This window comes from Lepisosteus platostomus, chromosome 7 (genome assembly GCF_059453375.1).
Source record: "Lepisosteus platostomus isolate fLepPlt1 chromosome 7, fLepPlt1.hap1, whole genome shotgun sequence".
Classification (NCBI taxonomy): domain Eukaryota; kingdom Metazoa; phylum Chordata; class Actinopteri; order Semionotiformes; family Lepisosteidae; genus Lepisosteus; species Lepisosteus platostomus.
In genome coordinates, this window is record NC_142617.1 from 50,639,117 (window position 1) to 50,662,844 (window position 23,728).

Sequence of the window (23,728 nt, forward strand, 5' to 3'; positions counted from 1 at the left end):
GAGCCGGGCTGTTGCATGACAAGCACTGCAATTGAAAGCACTTCTCACAAGGCATTCTAAACAGGAACCACTGTATAAAACCTCACACTTGCCCTTGCATGTCCCCCTTACAGTTTGCACCAATTAAAAGACACCTGAGTAAGAGTTTCAGTGAGTATGCAGCTGAGGGCTGCAAACCAGTTCTCTTCGAGATGGGGTTCAAAGAGGGACCGCCAGTCCTTTTCAAAGTGCTCCGTAACGCCACTCGCTGCTCTTGAAAGGGCCCTCGAAATTCTCCTGCAGAGGAAGAGCCAGTTCGCTGCTGTGTGTGGTTCTGGAGCTGCCTATGAAAGCGATCGAATCCTGGCGTCGCTCTGCAGATTGGCACATACAGGCAACAGGCCACCACACCATCACAAGATCACCGTTTATTACTTAGACTTACTGGTCCATCCTCTCAACCCCGTAACACCAGTTGACTTTTCAGAGAGAGGTGATACAGGAATGGTCACTTTTAAGCTGGTTAGATTTCTCACTGAGGCAACAGACATGAATTGTCAAAGCTTTTGTCTTACTTTTCCAGTTCAATGTTTCCTCACATTTCCTTTCTTTCTGAGGTGTTACATTAATATGTAGTGCTAAAAAAAACAGTATCATGAAAATATAATTGCTAAATTAACAGTAACCGAGAAAATGAGGTATTCTACTGAGAACCTTAGAGGAAAAACAGAAGTCTGCAGTAGTCAAAAGTTATGTGCATATCTGAAGAAAAGTGACAGACACTTTTGCTTTGCACCATTGAAAAGGCATACAGCTACACCTGACTGAAAACACAGCCAGATGGCAAATAGCATGTTCACTGTATTGAGGAAAAAAATTAAACTCCTGACATTAAAAGCTCACATTCCTTATGCCCCAGGCAGTTTTTGAAACACTATCTTTCGATCTCAGAACCAGGGTCTCTTCAGAGACAGGGATCACTGTGTGCTCGTTTCAGTTCTGTGCCCTCCTGGAAAATAATGCCGTCGCAGCCTCCCATGGCTGCCTTCAGCCAGACAGCCTCGGATTTCCTTCTCTCAACAGGGCCTAGAAAGTGTCTCTCCTCCATCGAGGAAAGAGGTCAGGATTTTGCTCAGTCTCCAGGGAAAGTTGTGTTCCCATTTACTGTGGTTAATTTACTTGACTGTTCAGCTCTACAAAAATACAATTGGATCCTTAAAGCAATGATATTTATACCCTTGAAAAAGTGCTAAACTAGCACACACAGAAAAGAAAGAAGATGTTGCATTAGAGAGCTCAAGTTTAAAGTTCATGTTTATTAACATCATATTAAACCCTCTGAGCTGTTTCCTTGAGGTGACACTATGAAGTGCACGGTCTTTTGGTTCCCCAGCAGTCTCTGGTTGAGCAGCCCTGACATCAGTGAAGAGACCCTGATTCTCCCCCTGACTCTCGGGCTGTCAATCGCTCAAGGAGAAACACACAATCCATTCACACTGTGTAATCGGACATTGACAGTCCCTTCATCAGGGCTAATCTGGCACATGCGCATTAAATGAAGGCAGAATACTTGGACATGGAAATCATCCTGAAGGTTGAGTATGCGCAGATAAGATACTGATGAGTAGCTCTTTCAACACTGTCCAGCTACAGACTTCTGACATTCACGTTAGATGACGAGGCTAATGTATCACAAATTTATTATACAGTTTTTTTTTTAAAGATACTTCTTAAATTATTTTAAAATACTACAGAGATTAAAAAAAAGTTAAAAGAGGAAGGTCTTAAATTCTCCTCAGCAGCTTTACAAAGAGTTGTGTCTTGTCAGAACAGCATTACCACAGATATATTTACAGAAACGAAATCCGCTCTGCAGGTAGCATAATAAAACCCACAATTACACGGGCGTCATGTCAGCTAGAAGCAGATGTGTAGGACAGACTGGAGGCTTGCGGACCAAAGCTGCAGATGAACTACCTGACCTCCCCAGAGACCGGCACGTACACCAGCATCCGAAGGAAGTAAATGAAGTGGAAATCTCTGTGCGTGAAAACCAGATTAGGCATACAGTATGTTATTGGTCTGCATGAGCTGTCAGGAAGAACGGAAAGCGCTAGGAAGAGAAAGGCAATGGAACAGACGCTTCGGCGGTCCGATCGGTGAAGGCCGGATTCTTGGCATAGATACAGAGACGCACTTGGTTCACGACTACCGCTGCCGCTGTGAACAGGTACAGCTGACGGGTGGCTCGTTCTGCATCAAAGGTGAGGAAAGAGCGTCTAATTTGTTTCTGGGGTTTTTTTTTCCTGCCCCTAAAAACTCCAGTGAAACTTCGCAGGCACGTGATTTGACTCCGCCGTATTTTCCATCGTCGTATTTTTGCATCCGAGAGAATTTCCCCATTTTCCACGCCATGGGGAAGACTGCTCCCCTGTTAACGAATGAGGGTGAGACGTACTGAGGTATGAAACCCAAAAGCACCAGTGAATGTGGCGGCGGGGGGGGGGGGGGGAGGAGGGACAACACCCCCCTGGCCTGCTGTTACCAACGCAGGGGTGACAGTCATTCAGATGAGCAGAAAGAAAACCGTGAAAAAAGGGTGTGAAACAGCCAGCATCGAACTGTACAAAACCAGGTATAAAAGACTTCCCAACAACGAGGAGAAAAGGAACAAAAAGATCCTGTACAGACATGAGGTAGTTCCGTTGACTGGGAGCACACGTAGAATGTTATAAAATGCTCAAAACACACATAACCTTAGAAAATTAAATATGAAGTAATCCCAGGTTACAATGCAGTGTCTTTGTTGTGATGTTTGTTTCGCATTTTGTTTTATTGAATGTAGGCCAAATGTACCTAAAATATTAGGCACCTTAACCGAGGCGTTGTGCCTGAGCCAGAGATTGGAGGAGATCCAGCGACAGGGAAAGGGGTTAGAGGCACTCGCAGAGTGTGTAAATGCAGGGCTGTCACTCCGGCATCTAGTGTCCGAGACTGTTCCAGTGTCCAGAGGGACAGCGGGGGACACTCTAGTCACGGGAGAGGAGGGGAGGCAATGACAGGAGCCTGTCGTGACATCAGGGTTTTCTCAATACAAGATAAACGAGACCTTCTAGGCAAGGAATCCAACGACTGCAGTTCTTGTATTTGTCTTCTTCTCTGCACAATGAGAGGTCCCGGCAGTAAAACGCCTTCATTCAGTCTTATGTGTAGGGTACGTAATTCCATATAGAGCAGAAGACAGTATTCCAATATAGTAAAATATACTCCTGAAACAAGAAAGTTCGTATTGATATGCAATAGCATGTAATCCCTGTGTAGAGGGGAAAACGATCACACAAATTTACAAAGCAACATTGGGACATTTTCAGTCTTGTTTTTCTTATCACCTCCTTTTAGCAGCCCGTGTCTTATTAAAAAACCATTCCTGTTGCATTCCAAGAATCCTGTTTTTCTTCTCCCCTTCGTTTAGTTACAGTGGCCTATATAGTGAGAAAACAACCTATCAAGTGAGAGGAAGTATGTCCTGTAGTCAATTTTCTGATCAACTGTAATGCTCTTTCAAATATTTTCTTGAAAATAACCAAAGCACCACCTGATTTGGCCAGCCGTACACAGGTTTTCCTGTATGCGTGGATCTTTCTTTATGATCACAATTAAAATATGCCAATCTATCAGATCATTTTAGCGCTGATTTCTGGCAGCATAATCACCGTGAAGTAGAAAGCCTTATACAGCTAAAGAAAATAATTCTTCTTCGCCCTGAAAGAGGATGCAGAAAGCTAAAGCACAGCAGGATGGGAGCCAGGAGAGACATCTGTACAAAAACAGTTTTCTGGTTCTTTTGCCTCTTTCCCCTCCAGCATCAGAATGCCTTGAAGTATTCCTGCCAGCGGTTATGGGTGTAAGTAGCTGTGGGCTGTTGAGGTAGAGTTAATTAAGCCAGAAGCTGCGTGCTGTGACGGGGCCTCCTGGGGGTGCAGGAGAAGTCCCTTGCCCGGTGCGAAACGTCTGCTGCTGGGCTGTAAAGAGTCTCTGTTCTCCGCGGGGACACGGTTCTCAGGGCTGTGAAAACCATTGGTGAGCCCGTTGCCCTGACTCGGCTCCAGTTTGCCACGTTCCCATCTGTCACTGTTCAGAGGGGCTGGGTATCCCACCCCCTCACCGGAGATGTCACCGTTTGCCTCCTTGTGATTGGTCAGCACTTTGGGTGTGGGCTCTTGGGAGTCCTGAAAGTCAGGTTCTGCTGCGGCAGGGGCCCGTGGGAGCTGCTCGGTAGCAGGGGGGGTGCCATCACTGTGTGAGAGATGGCAGGAGCCCTCACTCTCATCCCCCCATTCGCCCTCTGGCTCAGAGAGCTCCGAGTGCACTATCACCTCTGCCTCCACCTGGTTGGAGGCCATAGCTGGGAACACCTTGTTTTTCACTTCACTCTGCAATAAAGACACACACATGTAAGTCTGGCAGGCAGTTCTCAGAGATCACCAAGTCCCAGTCATACTACATAAGCAAGATCCACTCAATTTGGCTTTAGGGTGTCTCATTGAAGAGCCTACAATATTGAATGCATGCTGCATTTAGCAAAGTCATGAGAGACTCTGAAAACATGGCTTTTGCTGTGCTTGGGAGCAGGCATTTTAAACGGTTAATATTTCCTATCACTGGAATTTGCCATGCACAAAAAAACATCTTCCAAACAAGCTCTGAAAAAAAAACCATGGATCTTACTTGATGAAACATTTTCAGCAACAATTGTTTTTTCAACAAAAGGGAGATTTATGACTATAAAACCACCCTGATAAATATCTAAAAGGTGTATGGAAAAAGAATTCACCTCTGCAGATTATTTCAGTAGAACTTATTCCTTCCATTCTTCCTTCACTATAAAGCAGTTTATGGTGCCAGTGAAAAATCTCTCTTGGCAGGTCCAGAGGGGTGCTTCTGACCTCACACGGCCTTCAGTGATGGCGGGTTAGTTTTAATTTTCCCACTACATCACTCTACGACTCTCTGGGGAGTGATGATCCCGACAGATAAAGGAGCTGTTAAAACTGCTTCACAGAGGGGTAGGAGCGAGGGCTCTCTCTGAGTAACAGAAATGCAGGGCGCTCTGAACTTACAATCCAGTGGGGCCGCGACATGCGTCCTCCCAGAAAAGACACTGGGAATGACCTTAAAATGCACCGAATGGACATGAAAAATGATCAAAGACAAATCACGATGGGAAGAAATCAGCCTGTATTGTGCGTCCTATGTCTAACTGTTCAAGGAAAACCTGCCTTTCATATTGTACCATCTCCTTAACAAAAGAAATGTATTTTTTATTTATTGGATGAGGTCGGGACTGTGAACACAGTAAAACAGAGGTGTGTGACCGCCGTGCTGTGGTGTGGTGTGCCCTTCTTAATTACTGACACAAAAACTGCACAGGGCCCTGCACTGGCAGACATGGCATTAATCCCCAGGCCTCTAGGCAAGGGAAGTGGTAGCAGGAGCCGGTTATTAGCCTTCAGGACTGGCGAGCAGGAGCCCACTTCCTGCTGCCTCCTCTCTACTGTGCCTGAAAAAACCCTCTGGCACCCGCGGGTCACTGCGGGTGGGGACAGGTGGAACAGCTAGTCCCAGGGCAGACTCTTCCTCGCCTGCATACAGTCAAAGATTACACAGTGACACCCCATCATTTATGCATCTCCTCATCTTCATTTCTGCAGCACTTTCCCTTTCCCTCCCCCCCTAGAAAACGGCATCATGAGAAAACGGTAAGAAAGAGACGTGTCTTAAAGACAAGTGCAATGCTCTTTCATGTACATACTTACCCACCCCATTATCAGTCATCTAAAATCAGTATAGAGTGCTTGGTTTAAAATAATCAAAAAACAAATTAATGCTTTTACCATTGCTTGAATAAATTAGCAAGTAAAACAGTTTGCCACTACACAATGCAAAAAAATTGCGCTGATTTTTATTTTTTTTTGCATTTGGCATGCAGTCAATTTGCATCTCTGAAAAGAAGTGTAATTTTCTTTCTGTGTGATGCCGCTATCAGCAGTTCATTCAAAACCCCACTCTCTTTAACACCTCTCGTGCATCGCAGAAACTGAGGGGGTGGCTAATCTGCTTTACAAATGTCACATTCTAATTAGCTTTTGAAAAACACTGCTGTCCTAGTGCGCTACTCCAGCATAATTACATCCTGCATGCCATTGATTTCTACACACTGCATAGTGGGGGTCGGCTGTTCTTCCTACAAAGGATCTACACAGCCAACACGACAACATGGGGTGACTAGCTGGGCCACAGATCATCAAAATCAAGCCATTACAGCCTGTGACACCTGCATCAAACAGGATTCAACTCATCGCTAAAGAACTTGTTTTTTTTTTTGGTTACAATTAATCTTTTTCTGCTATTCCCCAAGCTTTTCTGCTCTCTCATACGGCAGGCAGAGCCACTCAGACTTTACGCCTGTGCATCCTGAGACTTTCTCATCTATCTGCCCTGACTACTGTCTCCAGACTGGCCGAATGAATTCTCATTTACAGTGGAGGAATACCACTGGCTTCTCAGGGCATCGGTTAATAAAGGAAAGAGTGGAGACCTCATGTATGAGACAGAACAGGCCAGACCAGGGAACCCCCCGCCAGATAATACTGAAGAGCACAGGCAGAGAGGGAAGCAGCTGAACCCATGCACAGTGTTACAGGTCAGTTTCTCTGCACAGGTAGTCAGGTGCTGTGACTGCGATAAACCCGTAGCAGAGTGAGGGGACATTCCCTGAGCTCAGTGCTCAACACAGTAATGATCACTCCCACCTCACCTTGCTGGAATCTGGAGTAGGGGGTTCCAGGGGCTTCTCTGTATGGGTTTTCGTTACCATGCCCATCGACCCGTTACCAAGCACCGGAGAGCCCTCTGTGATGGTGTCCCGGTAACTGGTGATGTTATTGGTCCAGTTGCGGCTAACGGAGCCATTCCAGGCAGACTGGGGAGAGAGAAACAGAGTCAGAAAGACTCTCATTGCAGCAACAAGCAGGGGTTATAATCATACATTCTCTAGGACAGTGTTGTCCACTGCAGTCCAGTAGGCTATATAGTGAGTAAAGACCTAGAAACTGATTCACACAAAGTCATTAAGAGTCCAAGGTGGAATGAAAATCAGAAAACACTGCAACACTACAGACCCTTATAGGAAAAGGAGGGAATATCAGGGGTCTAGGAGCCAATACACAAAATATTTTATGCCAATTAACCAAATCTCTAACATTAGCACACAGGAGTGGTATTTATTTCCATAAGAAATTGGACATTGCCTCTTTAAAGCTGTTTTTGGAATTGCAAAAGGATGATAGCAGAGAAGAATTTTTAATATATTCAGTGAATAATGTATGCACGTATGAATTCATTTCCTTTACTGTGCAAGGTGTTAATTAGAACTAGACTAGTTAATGAGCGTTGGGCACGTGCTGCACTGAGGATTTCCACAATGCTGTACATATGGCAGCAATGAATCTTATTAAACAGACATTACCTTCAAACAGTATCAGATTACAGTCTCCTGCAAGCGGAATTCTCCAGTTTGTTTTTCCCTCATTAAGCACGTGCTCTGTTTGTTTGTCTATGGACTTACAAGGTTAAAAATTGGAAAGAGAAACACTCCGGTGCATTCTGATCTGGTGAACAGCCTCTTATACCTAGATTTCATACAGTATGTCTCATATGTCCTAAGATCCCAAAGCTGTAGAGGACCGTCACTTATTGCAGTTTCTGCATTTCATTAAACACACAGAAATGACAAAGGGAAAAGGATTTATTTGTGAAAAATAAAGTACAGATCCCTCTTCAGAGATTGTTATAAACCTGTAAGGGACCCTTTCAAATTATTTAGCTTTTTATCAATTAAAAGCTTTCTCAATGTTTCTAAAATGAACTGAAATAGCATGAACCATAATTAGCAAGAGAGAGAATAATCATCATTTATGGAGTACTTTACACATAGCAGAAGATATTGGCAGCCATTTATGCACTGGCACAGGGAGGGCCAGACTGTTCAAGCACAGAGTGGATTTTAGCCAGAACACTGGGATTAACATGCCTGTTCTTTCAAGACTGCTATGGGGTCTTTAATCACCTGAAGGACAGAAGCTCCTTTTGCACAGTGTCTCCTGACTCCATACTGGGGCATTAGTATGGAAATTATGGAGCACATGAAAATGCTCTGCCTACTGGTCAAAAAACACCATTCACAGCAGAAACCAGGAATTTCTTGGAGGTCTCCCATCCTAATGCCAACCAGACCCAGCCTGTGCCCAGGTATTCGAAAAGGAGAAATAAAATGAACATTTTTCTTTTAAAGACATTTTTGCAAATCTGGAGCAGGAAACGTGAAAAAACCTTGTACTGCAGTAATGGGAGTTTTGTAATCATAGGATAAATAGGATTGGAGTTATCTGTTATCTATTATCTATATATCTGAAGGGCAAAGTCAGAGCCAATTAAAACAGCAGTGAAGCACGATCCCGGGCTGCAGGGTTTCCACAGCAGGTGCGTGGTGAAAGTGAGGGCCACAGGTGGTCCCAGGTTCAAGAGACATGAGCATGATGCACCTTGGGCTCCAGGCTCAGGTTCAGGCTCTCCTCTGCTGGCCTGGATCCCATGAGGCTCTGCTCCTCAGTGACCTCCGTGGCCTCGGTCAGGGGCAGTGTGGTGTCCTCTGGCCGTGGCGACATAAGTGTCTCCAGCTCATGGCAGTCTGGCACAGCGACAGGGGCTGACCGGCCCTTTCGGTACTGCGAGGACAGAGCCGAGGAACCTCGCGAGTCCAGCCCCCCAGGCGTGTCCCTGTGAGGGACAGGAAACACAGACAAAGTTCAGTTACAGGCTGAGTGAACTACAGCAAGAGATAATATACTTCGAGGGTCCTGCCAATGACATAACAAACTGCTTTAACATACTAAAGGCACAACACTGAGCAGGAAAAAAAACAGAAATAAATACATCCACATGTAGTGACTTGGTCTTGTGTAACACAGAGGGCCTGATGCAGACAGTCACGCTGAAGTCTTGTACCATGGGTGAGAATGTACTGAGGAAAATTGGACAATTCTTATTTAAAATAGCAGGAATCCATACCTGTATTTCCAAGACAACCACTTACAGTATCTTATAATACTGTGAAAGCTACCTTTACGTCCATAATATTATATTGCAAATCTTTTGCAGGCAAACTCGATATAACTGTTATACTTGCTTTTTAGGATAGTGAGTTCACATATCTACATACTACTGTACACATTTTTAAAGGCCTAGCTTTCATCCACACCATACCTTGTCATGTTGTTTTATAACGTAACACAAAAACCAGGATTAGACACTAAACCCGGATTAGAAAACAAACCAATTAACCTTAGGTGCTGGCATCTGCCAGGCAAGCTTGTCTGATGCAACTAACTGTAACATCAGTGACATTGTAACAACTGCGCACAAGTGGAAATATCTTTACGACATATGGTGTAACTGTTCGCTCTCTAATTTTAAGTATAAGTTATAGAAAAAATTATTTGGTGCATTTATCGTTTCCAGCATCTCATATAATAAATAATGATCATATTATAAATAACTGATCATATAATAAATTAAACAGCTAGGCTTTCAATGGAAGCTATAACCAGTCTTCAAGACAAAGCTCCAATCAGCCTTAGTGCAGCACAATTTCTCATTCCTCATTTCTCTGTGATACAGTATTGCCCGCACTGGGACATCAGCTAAACTCGCATTGCAGCACAGAACTGAAAACCTCCTCCTCCATAATTTTTAATCAAGCGTGCCGAATGGTGATAAGGCTTTATCTTCTACATGTGCCGCCGAACTATCTACAGAAACCCATCATCCCTACAGTTATGCACAAGCGTCAGTTTCAATCAAATGTACTCATTTTTAGTACATACTGCAGAACACATCCATGCAAATATTTCTTCCCAGAATCCCAGAATTTCATTGCTCATTAACTATATAGCTTTTTAATAGAGAAAGCACACTATCCATTCCTGCAGTTCTTAAATCACAAAGTGTTCTGCGTCTGACTGGTCTTCCTGTCAGTGCACTTCTCCAGCTACTAGCATTTTAAACACTCTCCCCACTCCATTCTAGAACTGGAACACACTGATATACTTTTTAGCCATTTATTTCATTTCAGAGTCTCCTCCAGTACATTGAGGTTCAGCGTGAAGCCAAGAATTTTCCCCACAAGGAAAATGTATGCATATAAGATTCATGCATATCATTAAAATAAACACACTGACCTCATTCCTTAATGAATGTCAAATTATATGACTAAAATGCATCTATCCAGCCCTTTTGTGGTAGCTGGTTTAGAAGCACCACCGGCTTTTTACAAGTGTCTGTGACATTTCCATAGAGTATCTTGGTCAAAATTACAAATAATAAATTCTGTCACAGGTTACTAGGAATATGGTTCTTTAAGTCATTGAATGTCTTGAATGAAATGTCATTGAACGAAAGAAAGATTTATTCAGAGTTATTCAGGTGAATTCCGATGCTTTTCAGTCGGAAATTAATTAGGAATTTGCAGGTACTATTTTAAAATGTTACCAAGGTTAACATCCAGGAGCATCCTTCCATGTAGCAACAGTATAACCCAGATCTATGTGATAGATTTGTCATCTCCTTATTGTCTGTCACAGTGTCATTCATTTTAAATGTGGTCATACAGGATACACTGGTTCAGGTGTGCAGGTAGATACACAATAAGGTCCATTCAGAAATGGCTAATTTGATCCACTTTCAGCAGTGGTGTTGAACTCTTGAGCTCCTGATTCCTAGAGGCAAAGCCTGTGTCCGGATCACTCACCTGCCCTTGCTGCTGCGGAAGCTGACGCACATGCAGAGCAGGATACAGAGCAGACCGAGACACACCCCCACGATGATCCCTGTCACAGAGTGGATGTCCAGGAGACCTACAGGTAACAACACAGAAACAGAACACCTCACCCCCAGGGAAACAAAAAACACTGCTGATGCTACAGGCCACACAAATTACTACTGCAAGGCAACGTGACTGGAGAAAGAAATACACATTTTGACTGTTTTTATCCTGTCTGCGCTGAAAATAATATTGCAGATAATTTTTGCCTACTGTTTGCGAGCTTTTGATGTCATCCCGTGAGCCTAAAAGGACATACAAAAATGAATGCAGCATTCAAAATGGAGGGGTGAGCAACCTGGACACAGACATTCACTGCTACGTTAGAGGCAGGACAGACTAAGGTAAGGGTATGGTTCACAGTGAGATACTGGAATAAGACCCTGGTGAGCTGAGTAAAACAAACATTCTGCTTGAGTGTGAAAGGCGATAAAGACACTAAAATCTACTCCTAACTCACTCAGCCTAGAAGTGCTGCTCTCTAATGAGGTCTTCTGAGAGAACCTCACACAGGGAGAGAGACAATTAACTGGATATCGATGAGCCAGAGCACTGTCCTCCTAGCAGCGAGAACGCAGCCTGACGGGCCAGATGGTCCACCCGTAACAGCCTCTACCTGGGACACACCATGGGGAGAATGAGCCACAGCCCAGCATCCTGCAGCTGCTCATTATCTATGCCGAAACATTGCTCAGAAGAGCTGCTTGCTAATTGTCATGGATATAGCTTTCCACCAAGGATCATTAAGCTGCCATCTTTTCCCAAAACAGCTCAGCGTTAATGATGCGTTTGTCTTGTTTCACACCAAGTACGCTGGGCTTGCTCATCCTGCCGGAGTTCACCTCTCCTGTCATTAAGACAGAGATGAAAGAAAAGGCACGCTTTGCTTTCCCTTAAAGACACAAACCGATCCTTTCCCGGCTGGTTGATTTGTTTCCTTTTTAACTCCTACTGGCCAGAAGAACCAGTTACCCACACTGCACTGAGCTGCCGCACACCTGCAGATTGTAAAGCTACAGCCATTGTCCCAGATGTCCAGGCACAGCAGTCAAAGCCATCGTAAAGACCAAGGTCAACACAGGGAAGAGAACTGAAAAGGTTTTGGATTGCAAATATCTTTCATATAACTTCAAATCTCTGCTCAAAATCTTAAACATTTAAAAACGATCAGGAATTACTTCACATCAGCAGTCTCAGGCCACTGGAGATTGAAGATTGCCTCCTTTCTTAACGCTGGGATTAATCCATTAAAATGAAGCAGCATAAATACACCTCTGATGAGAACTCTGGGTATTCTTAGACCAAATGCAAACACTTCTGGAGCACAGAAATAATTACAAGATTGTTAAAAACAGACCTTAACAGACTGTCAAGGGAGCAGTGTGGACTGGTGGATACTCGGAGCTCGGATTCGGAGCTGGAAGGTTGTGGGTTCAAACCCCAGGTGGGACCCTACTATTGTACCCTAGAGAAGTGAATTTCACTCAGATTTCTCCAGTAAAATGCCCAGTTGTATAAATGGGTGCACATATAAGTATTTTATATGAAAGTTTCAGCCAAATACACTTGTAATATGAATTTCTGGGTATGTAGAATTTCAACAGTGTGAAACAGAATCCTGCTGTAACTTGCAGATGGAACCTGACATTTGTGATGCAGTCAGCAGTGTGGATTCCACACGAGAATACTGTACAACACAACAGCCAGTCCACTAACCAGAATAGTGAGCTGTGCAGCTATAAACTTCAATGGCTGTCTGTGCATTCATCCAGCTACCACCTTCTTGCTTATGGAACTCAAGAAAGGGCCGAGGTAGTGTGACTTGTGGTATCCTCTTAAACAATTTCCATAATGTTGTTTGTCTATTAACGTTCAGTTAAAGTGTACCATCTCAAACATGGCCCCATGCTGAATCATCTCGGACTGCCAAAGGCATTCTAGTTCAATTCACAGTTATCAATAAAACGCAGTTTGGCTGAATGAATTCACTGTTTTCACTGAAAATATCAACATAAAAGGCACATGGGTGAATGTATCTGCATGTGCATAAGCAAAACAAGCTCAGAAAAAGGAAATGTAAATTTTTGAAGAGTACAGTAAACAACAACCTTGATCATTTGAAGAAGACAGGCACATTGCATTTCACTGAGAACACAAATTCTGTTTGTCTTGTCGATCCCCCTACCAACAACCAGGCACAAAGGAGTTTTCTAAATCTACTTCATGCTGTTGTGCTTCATGATGGAAATTCCTGAAAAATTATAAATGCATTTTTTTTAAGAAAGGGGGAAATACCTAAATGGAAACTAAGACTTAGAAACAGACTGTTTCAAAGACTTCTCAAGGGAATGTCTATGGGGTTCAAGTGTGAGTGGAATAGCCCCCTGCAGCTTTTCAGACTCTCCTGTGTGTCCAGCACAAGGCTGAGAGCCAGAGGGCTCTGCACCAGCAGTGCAAGAACAAAACCCAGACTGAGACGACACCAAAAAACAGGACAGCTTTTAAAGCATTTTTTATCCTCCCGTAAAAGCTTGAAGGCATTATTTTCACGCTTACTGTATATACTGTATGGTTATGGGAATTTAGCTGGACTCGATCTGCAATCCGTGGAAAGAGCAGAGTAGTTTCTATACTGCACAAAGAGCCCTGCAGGTGGCACACGGAGGAGAGGTGCTCCCGTCTGGTGGCTACCTGGCTCAGTTGTCTCTGGCAGCGTGTGGACATCCTTTACTGGGGAAAAGGGTCCTGCCCCCACCACGGTCTTGGCCCCCATCTTGAAGAAGTAGCGCGTGGCGCTCTGCAGCCCCTCCACCTCCGTGCTGAAGGTGTTCCCTGAGGGAAAGAGGAAAGAGGATGAGAAATGGTAACACAGGCAAGGAGAGATGGCAGAGAAAGAGCAGGAGAAAACACAGACGTAGCGAAGGAGAGAAAAGGATAGAGAAAAAGGGAAAACAGAAGAAAGAAGAGGAGAGGGAGAGAAAGTCAGGTGAAATGACTTCCATTACAGAACAGCATACTGTAGGTCAGCACTGTTCCTGAACTGTCACTTCATTAAAGCAGGCATTAGCTACATTTAACAGAGAAAACATTGTTCATAAACTTTCTATTCAAAGTTAAATCCTATTCAAGGGTTTGTTCCTAGAAGGTTTTCTGTGTATAACGATTCATTTCCATGTCATACCACCTGAAGTCCTAAAATGCAAAGGCCACCATTTAGAAGCACAAAGTATTTTAGAAAAGTGACGGCCCGGCTTTTTAAATTGAGGTCTATAGAAATAAGCCAGGTTATTACAGAAGGTTAAGAGGTGGGGGAGGAAACGCAGCACAGTGAAAGCATCAGGTGTGCACAGGTGTGTACAGGGATTCACAGGGAGCAGGGCAGGTGTGTGCTGTGGTAATGTTCGAAGCAAGGAGACTCACCCTCTCGAGACAGTGAGCTCCACAGGTTATCTGGCTGGCTGCTGTTCTCGCTGTAAAGGATATTGTACTCCACAATGATGCCATTGGGCTCCAAAGGGGGGCGCCAGCGCACAAACACAGCGTGAGGGTTCAGCGGTCTGACCTGCAGCTCTGCCGGGGGTGTGGAGGGTCCTGTGGAGACACAAGGTGAGTGGGTGAGGTAGGTGGGTGGAGGGTCCTGTGGAGAGACAAGGTGAGTGGGTGAGGTAGGTGGGTGGTGGGTGCACACAGGGAGACTTGTGTGCCCCTGGTACCCTGTGCTACCAGTAGGAACAAACAATACCAAAACCAAAGTGGTATTTCAAACACAGACATCCTCTTTCAAAGCATTCTAGCATTTCCTGATATCATGAAGCGGAGAGTTGATTATGCTGGCAATGTGTATTAAAACAGTTTCTAGGCGGTCAAGACAAAATTTCCAACATCTTGAAAGTACTGACTAGCACTCAGGAATCTCTGTTTATAGGCTTACAATACATCAAATACATGTAATCTTTTTCTAAAATGTGTATAACATGGATATTTTTCTGCAACACAAATGGCACAAACTTTAAGCAAGGCTGGTGCAAAAACCAACAAGATTCTTTTCCCTTTCTAGGCTGGAGCCAGAATGCAGCCATTACCAGTATCAAAGAGGCCCAAGACCAGATGTCTCTGCCACCTCCAGCAGGGTGCAACCCAACACTCTATGACACCCTGAGATGGATACCCAGAAAAGTCCTTTCCAGATCCCAGCAGTACTTTGCACCAGGTTAATTAACTTCTTATCTCCCATGCTAATGAAAACCCATCTATATTAGTCTGTCAGATTGACTTGACGCTCGTTGAATCACTGCAGTCCAGAAATCTACAACAGCTGCACCCCGAAAATGGGTCTCTTCCATTTGGGCCTCAGTGTTCTGACAGAGGCAGTGTCTGCAGAGCCCCACGGAGGAGAGTGCATCGCGTATATTCCAGTGTTGAAAGCAGCCTTAGGGACACAGAGGTCGGAACTACAGAATTCTCAGAACTTTAAAACATCCAGGAAGCCTGCAGGAGAGAGGAGCGTGGGGCTTTGTGCGGGAGTGGAGTGGAGGAAATCTCTCTCACCGCGCTGCCTCAGTCCAAACTCTGCTGGCAGAACAGATGGCGCTCCCCAGGGGAGCCATCATTCACTCCTCTCCCAGCTCCATTTAGCTCCCTTCTCCTCCGATACACGGCAAACACGCCACTTTATTTACTTGACAGGGGAAGGCTTCTAATTATAAGACAGTAAGCAAAAAATAAAACTAATTTATCCACATCAGCGCAACAGGGTTAGTCCAGCCAAGCAGGCGACGGCAAAGATAAAAACAGACGGAGAAACCTCACACCTTCATTCGGCATACCACTGAAACACAAACACATGCCATCCTGCTCAACATGGACCGCAGAAACACATATCCCCTTACAGTGACATCAGCCATCTACCTGTAGCTGAATCAGCTGGGCTACTTTATGTTACAGCCTGTTATTTTCTGGAGGATAATCTGAGTCACACCCACATCTCAATCTTTTTGCTTTCTAACCAGATAACTAACACGCCATTGATTGCAATAAAAAATATTGGGCCCAAGATTTAGATTAGCTTTCAAAATTTTGCTGATGCATTTTAAAGGGGCATATCACTCACCTATCCAAGAAATTGGAAGATGCACCCCTGAATTAGGCTTGAGACAATGAGACAATTAGACAATGAGCCAAAGATTCTGCGCATCTTGGTGGGCATTACTCCAAATGATGAAGGCCAGCACAGTCCCTTTCACATTTTCACATGAGCCTGACCTATGCCACACTACTGGCTGTCCAGGAGTAGCAGTAAAGGTTAGGACTGAAAGAGTGTTCTGTTGCTGGGAGGCTTGATTTTAGCTGCTAGGCCCTGTTTATGCAGTGTTGCTGAGGGATTAAGTATTGTACACCCAGTTACACATCCTCCCTCTCTGTGGGCAGGTACTACACTAGGCAGAGAGAGGATAAAGGATAGACAGAGGTCTGGCAGGCAGAAGAGGAGCCATTTCCTCCATCTGCGCACTTAATCACTGCCAATTAGCTCCCCTGGCCATCGTAACGTAATCCCCTCCATCAGCAGCACACTCCTCACAAAGACAAAGGGCTGCTCTCTGTACAGTAGTGCCCAGGCTGGCTGCAGGAGACTGGCATGCTAACAAGACTAAATCATCTCCACCAGCCTGTCAGCCACCCCACTGGCCGGCAAAGAAAGACCTGCAAAGAGAGGGCTGCTCTGGCTCAGAGTCAAGACAGTCCATCCTTTGTCTCTCGCAAGCAGCCTAGCAGAACTAACTTTAGCAGCAGTAGAACTGAATATGTACGGTTAAACTTCATTCATGCTGATATCATCCTTCCCTCGCGGTCTGTGCGCATTCTTTCTGTAATACCCCTTCAACTGGGGTATCACTCTGACCACAGCACATGTCAGAGGCCATTCCGAGAGTTACATGTATGAAATGTTAGAAAATCTGTAAAGAAAATTTGCGATGCAATTCATTCCAAGACAAATACCAGACGGCACAGAGGCTGTACAAGTTAAGGCTTATTCCATGCTGAAAAGAAAAGAGAGACAACGTTTCAGCTGTGGAGCATTCTTCAGGTGTGAAGAAGGCTCCTTAAGAAAGCTCTAAAGTCAAAACGTTGTCTCTCTTTTTCTTTCAGTATGGAATAAATCTTTACTTGTTCCTTTGCAGCCTACGCACGCTGACGCAGCTACCTAATTGAACTCCTTCAGTACAGAATTGTATGTGGGATGTGGTTTTGTGAAACAGCACTGCGCAAGAGGATGGAAGAGCATGAAAAAATTCTGGAATGCAAGAAAATGAATCTCTAATTTTCTTAAGGGTCATTGTGGAATTCTTGAAAACCTGCAGTTCTGATTTGCTGCAGAAACAACCAGGAAATCTGAACAGAGAGCTTTGACTGAAAGAGAGGACAGCAGATGTTCTCATGGGTACTCACTGTCTGGAAGGGTAGACTCTTCCACAACTTTGCTGAAGGGCCCATCCACCCCCTGGGCGTGAGACTGGACCGCCAACTCGTACCGCATGAAGGGCTTCAGCGTCCCCACCAGGATCTCCTGGGCATTGCTGTGCACACGGAACAATGAGGGCCACAAGTACTCTGGAACCCACTAGAGCCCATATATGATATCAAACAACGTCAATCTTTGTTTTTAACCACACACCAAACACATTCTTCCAGATGCTTGCCTTACGCCACAACTGAAAGATGACAAGAATGACAGGGATGCACGGTGTTCAAAAAGCACCAACCCCTAGTTGATCAGCACGGCTGTGGAGTGGGGGTATGTCCCTGCAGCTCTTGCTCACCTGGTATAGTAGGAGACAAGCGAGGCATTCTTGACGCCCGAGGGGCTGCAGCGCACGGTGTAGTTGATGATCCGGACGGTGCTGAAACGCGGCTTCTCCCACCGCAGCCAGATAGAGGTGGAGCTGTTTGCGGTCGCCTGGATACCAGTGGGGGGCAGGGGGGGCAGACTGCGCAAGGCCGGCTCTGAAAACACAGGGAACACAACCGCAGCTGAAGCACTAACCTGCACTGGCTGGTCTCTGAAGTTTTGGCGTCTTTAATGACTGAACGCTAGAAAACTATTGACCAACTACAGGTAGACGAGCAGATTGGAAGAGCAAAACAAAATGGATGAGCAACTGCAGATCAATTGACTGCATCCTTCCAGGAGCGTTCCAGATGCTGGTAAACTCTACAACATGACACATACAGGCCGTACTGACAGAACGTCGTGGCTCAGCGCCCTGTTAAGTGACTTTTTACGTTGGTGTTTCCATTTTTTGGTCTGCTACCTGTAATGGAAAAAAAGTTTAAATCTTAAATTACTGTGGAGATTTTGACACTGCGTCAAGGGTGCTGTTGAGGCGCACACCGAACCGGCTAGGAAGTCTAGCCCTGACAGCTGTAAACACTCTCGTGTCTGTGCTCAGCCAAGGTGAAAGGACGTTCTGCTGCCTGGCTCCATGCTGTCCACTGTCTTTGCTCACCCGTCATGACAGGACTCTCTGTCTACAACCTTACCTCCTACAGTGACCGGTGCTCTCTCAGTCCTGCCCTTCCACACAGCAGCATAGCCATCGGTGTGTTTGTTGAAGGCCCTCACCCTCACCTCATAGAGCTGGTCAGGGGCTAAGACAGACAAACAGGTGGGACTGAGCTTGAGGGCTGCTTTTTTCATTAGCCTCCTCACTCTACCTCTATTAATAAAGGAATGTGTCAAGGTGTGAAGTTAACATCTCAAATTTAAAAGCTATTACAATGTTTCCCCTAAAGGTGAGACAAAATTATATATTTGTCATAAATAAAAGAGCAGAGATCATGTCCAAAGAGATTAAATCTGCATTTACTGACACATCTCTAAACTGCAAGATTATAAAGGCTGCAGGAGCTTCCAGTGTACTCTGCTGAGCTTGTAAAGGAGGGTGTATGTCATTAAGTTACAGTAAAGGGGATTTTGCTCAACATATGCATATCAGAAATTGCATCATGGTCAATTGAGAACTGGCTTTCACGTAATTCTATAGAGGTCTCACAAAGAAAGACACAATAATTACCCTGGACATTCTGTTGTACAGAGCACTCTGATTGTACCTCTTCCAGAGGAAAATACTCTGTATTTTATAAATATAGAATTCCTCATCACATCCCACAACTATGAATATTAGGATGTTATTAAACATAAAGGGCCTTGGGAGTACTCCACCTGATACAAATTGCCTCTTCGTTTTGTGAATCCATCCCTTAATAATGATAATGAATGCAAATTGGTCTGATTTACGAAGATAAGCTGCAAGGGCTTTAGCCAGCCTTCCCACAAACAGTGAACTAAAGGTAGGAGTCTGCATCACTAATTGAGAACGGGAGTTTCCAATTTTGGTGTTGAGTTGAGAAAATGTTCCATGTGACAGATTTTTTTAAAGCCTTCTGGCTTTCCAATTAAAATTGATATTTTATTCAGAAATGCAATATTTCAATTACTAACCTATTTCACGTTCTAGCTAAAAAGCACCAATAATAAGCCCAGACTCTCAAACAGCCTCAGTATGAATTGTGTGACTCATGTGTGTGTTTTTTTTTTTGGGGGGGGGTGGGGGTTCTGTTTAAAGTTTGTGGACATTTTAGCAGAGAGTCACAGTGTTGGTGTCTGCTAGGGAGTTCTCTCCAGGTAACAGCAGTGTTTACACGATGTGGAGGAAACTCCTACAATTGGGACTGAGTGTATGACCCAGTTTCCAGAGCTGTTTAAAGCTTACCTCGCTCTCTATCTGTTGGAACCCAGTAAGCAGCCTCTGTTTGCTCATGAGAGCCAGGAGCTTCCAAGCCCTGGTAACAAGCACCATGGCGGGCGTGATTGTGCCGAGTTTCTAATAAGAGAGCTATTTCACATCTCGGAGAGCGTGGCAGCCTGTCAGCCCTGACATGTGACTGGATGGGGAGCTATCTTGCCGTATCAGCAGACGAATCCTTGGTGCATCAATTTGTCAAACTGTAAAAATGACTACAGCTGCTCATCAGACAAGTGCTTGTCCCGGTTCTGAGCAGCAGTCTGTTATCTAGCGCAGTGAGGCGGTGCTGCACTCCTGAGGGAGGCCAGAGAAGGATATGCTGCTCTGACAGCACAGCAGTCGCATCACAACAGAGTCTGACAGAGCACTGTACATCCCTACTCATGCCCAGCAAAGACATAGAGCTATTTGCTTGATTCATATGCATTTAATTAGAAAAATAGCATACACAAACTCAATCGCATACTTACATCCAGATACAGGCAAATAGACAATGACTGCAGACTCAACTATATGCGCAATCATGGTGGCTGACATTTACACAAAAATCTCAAAACACGTATTGACTGATCTAAGAGTGATCTCCTTGTTAAGCACTTGAGAGCAAAGATGATGACTTGGTAATCAGTATGAGTGAGTAAGCAATTCCCTAGCTATTTAAAATCCCCCCTTCAACCTAAGATATCAATTGTAGCCCTTGTCCACACAGAACATGGATTGGCTTCACTCACCCAGGCCTGTGATGTCATAATGCTTGGCCTTCTTCCTCAGGCGGATGGTGGTGCCCTCCAAGCCACCTCCTCTCGCACTTTCAGGATTCTCCTCATTGGCAGGGTCCTCAAGTTCTACCTCCTGGTAGTACAGCTTATACCCCGTGATCTGAGCGTGATTGGCTGGTGGTTGCCATGTGACATGGAGGGAGTCCATTTTGGCTCTGACCTTCAGCTCCGTTGGGGCAAAGAGCACTACAAAGGAGAAACTATCCCAGTTAGCCTGGGTACCTAACTTTAGCCAGTTAACCTTCTGAGGCACTGAAATTGCTTCAGTACTCAATCTTAAAAACGTTAGTCACATATGACATTTTAATTAGGCAAGGAAGTGTACAAGATTTTTCAGGGCTGTAGGCTCTGGCATCAGACATGAAGATGTAGTGGGTATTTTATGCTTGGTAACATATTTGCATAGATACACATAAGGAGATAAAATAATATTACACAACAGAATACAATTTACAGAACACAGAAAAAATCTGCTTGTAGCATTTTGACCCAGGAATGCATCAAAAAGCAATTCAACAGAAAACACGTTTCAATCCATTAATGTATTCTAGAGATTATCATATAAATTGTTTCTTTTTTTAAACAAAGTTGCATAATCGCTGCTTGCTAAAAGCAGACTGTTGCGAGTTCTCGCCGAATTCCTGCGAAGGCTACGCGCAGCGTGTTGCCCACTCTCTCACCCATGGTGTGGTTATAGCGCTCTGGGGTGCGGTGCAGAGTCCACTCGGAAGGAGCCCCGAATCCTGCACGCGTCCCTGCCGCGATCCTGACACGGTAGAGCTTGTTTGGGTGCAGACCATGCAGCGTCATCTGCGTCTCATTGCCTGCCACCTCCAGAGAGTACACCTGATCTGCTCAGGCACACACATATCCCACAGAGTTAACAGCCCGTCATTTGAGAAACAATATTCTCCATTAACTAGACATGCAGGACAGGCACCATGTAAAACCACCTATCTGATGATGATGATAATGATAGTTGTAATAATAAATAATTCATAATAATAATTTTTATATAGCAATTTAAAAGAGGCTTCCCAAAGCACTTTACGATAAGAAAGAATTATAACCACGTGGAAGTTGTTAAAGTGTACTCGTATTCACCTTTAAATCATTTATAGCAAGATGGCTGTCTCCGGAGGCAACCTAACAAATCGATACCCTAATCCTGATGTAGGGACATAAATGATGCCAAGCTATTGCAACAAATCAGGTGTTGTTATCATCATTATATTTAACGTGTGATACAAGCTGGGAAACAGGGACATGCATCATGACCGAGGCATCATAAGAACTAACACTCGCCTTCCTCCAGCGCGCAGTAGTCGATACGGTACTGGGTCACAGAGCCGCGGCTCAGCTCCACTGACAGGGGCTGCCACATCACGCGGATGTCGGTGGGGGAGGTGCTGAGCAGGGAGAGCTGTGGGGAGGCGCTGGGCACTGCGAGGGGGAACACACACATACAGTATCAGGTCAGGGATGGACACGGAGAGCGCAGCCATTTTGCACTGCTGCCGCAGAATCCAGAGTTACCAGATCGACTGAATGCCATGACCGTGACTTGCTTCTCTGGCCAAGTTATAAACACATGGTCCCTCAGGAGTCTGCCGTGTGCACAGGAGAGATAAGACTAAAGCTCTAGGCTAAGAGAGAGATACACCGACCCCCCAGCCACACACATCTATATTTCAATCTGACTCTCCCCCTAAACATAAATACACACATTCTAAAAGTCGGACATTGTCAATACATCTCCAAACACTGCGGGTTATTAAAGAACTGTGCCTATCTAAATCATCTTCCCAGTTTTGCTCATTTAATTCTGATTATAACAATAATGAATAATGAATGAATCATAGGACATCTCATAACAAGTCTCAGACGTTGCTTGGAGGGACTGAAACCCATACCTGAAACTCTCTTCTAAGAGAGACTAAATAAAGAAAGGTATTCAGATGTTTTTATTTGAAATTCCTTTATCTTCGCTTAGACCAGTATGTTATTTTCTCAGCTGCCCTGCCTAAGTGCTGTCCATGTCCAGTTTCTGAAAGCCTCAGGGTGTTCCATCACTCACCATCCTCCAGCGTGTGTACAGTGACCGATGTGGAGGTCCTGCTGGCACCCATGGGTGAGTAGGCCACCACATAGAAAGTGTAGGCAGTGTTGGGCTTCAGGTCCTTTACATGGAAGTCTGTAGTGTCGTTGTTCACAGCAAATTGGTACTCCATATTATCTGATCCTGGGGGAAGAGCAACATCTCTGCATTGCATTCATAACATTCACAACAGACAGCATATTCCTGCGTACACATCAGCAATGTACCACCACAGCCGTATTAACATTTGTCTTACACAGGGCCCCAGCCTTGTCATGGAGCTGACAGAAGGGAGTGTCCTTAACCAGTCCCTACAGAGAAATTATGTGTTTTGTTGCAAATCAGTACTTAATTACTTAATTGTCCTAATTATTCACTTCATTGGTCAGAACGAACATCCAGGTGTTCAGCACTTGATTTTGTGCAGCCGTGCCCAAAATCTGTTCCTTTAGGGCTGAATCACTTTAATCCATCCACTACAGACATGGGAAGATGGTAATACAGACCAATTAGCAAGTAATTAGTTTAAAAAAAGCAGTTAACAACTTAGGTTTTACAGACCTCCAGGAACGAGTCCAATGCATCCCTAATTTACAATGGCCTGTAAAGAAGGGGTATCATACTTGGTTCTCAAAACCCTCAGGGTCTCCTGGCATTCATTCCCATCCAAGCTCTCAATTGACCAAGAAAAGGACTGGCTAATCTGGACACATTTCACTTTTCTAGCATTTTACAGCTCCTGAAGTATAACAGCATTCACCACACAGGAACTACAAACCATTCGGGGTCCTGCTGAGAAGTGTTTAATCACATAAGTAAAATAATGTAGCCGAGGGCTGGAGTGGAACACATGCCAAAAAACAGGACAGACCAATGGGCACCAAGACTGATTCCCTGCAGGAAAATGTATATGAGCCTGGCCCAGGACAACAGGCTTTGGACTTTCCAGTCCAAGGATGGAAAAGACACTCTTCCATGGCACAAGCATCTAATCCATTTGAGGATTTTTCTACAAATGCCCCATGGAAGCAGAGCATATTTATTCATCAGTGATATAAACATGTTAATAAGCAAGTAATTGCAAGCTTTCAAGTAAAGCTTGAAATATCCAGAAACAGGATATTTGTTT

At 44.6% G+C, this 23,728-nt stretch overlaps 1 protein-coding gene across 2 annotated transcripts in view; it reads right to left on the minus strand.

Moving 5' to 3' along the window:
- Positions 1-1,275: 1,275 nt before the first annotated feature.
- Positions 1,276-23,728, minus strand: part of igdcc4 (immunoglobulin superfamily, DCC subclass, member 4) — a 65,622-nt gene continuing 43,169 nt past the window's right edge. For both annotated transcript variants that reach the window (XM_088641038.1, XM_088641039.1), the window contains exons 8-20: positions 22,579-22,743; positions 21,807-21,944; positions 21,182-21,352; positions 20,454-20,687; positions 18,458-18,565; positions 17,737-17,920; positions 17,366-17,493; positions 14,339-14,509; positions 13,610-13,750; positions 10,847-10,952; positions 8,583-8,817; positions 6,797-6,961; positions 1,276-4,412 (exon numbers count right to left, since the gene is read on the minus strand). In XM_088641038.1, coding sequence (XP_088497164.1) covers positions 3,876-4,412; positions 6,797-6,961; positions 8,583-8,817; positions 10,847-10,952; positions 13,610-13,750; positions 14,339-14,509; positions 17,366-17,493; positions 17,737-17,920; positions 18,458-18,565; positions 20,454-20,687; positions 21,182-21,352; positions 21,807-21,944; positions 22,579-22,743 — 2,483 coding nt within the window. In that variant the 3' untranslated portion in view covers positions 1,276-3,875. The remainder of the gene's footprint in view (positions 4,413-6,796; positions 6,962-8,582; positions 8,818-10,846; positions 10,953-13,609; positions 13,751-14,338; positions 14,510-17,365; positions 17,494-17,736; positions 17,921-18,457; positions 18,566-20,453; positions 20,688-21,181; positions 21,353-21,806; positions 21,945-22,578; positions 22,744-23,728) is intronic.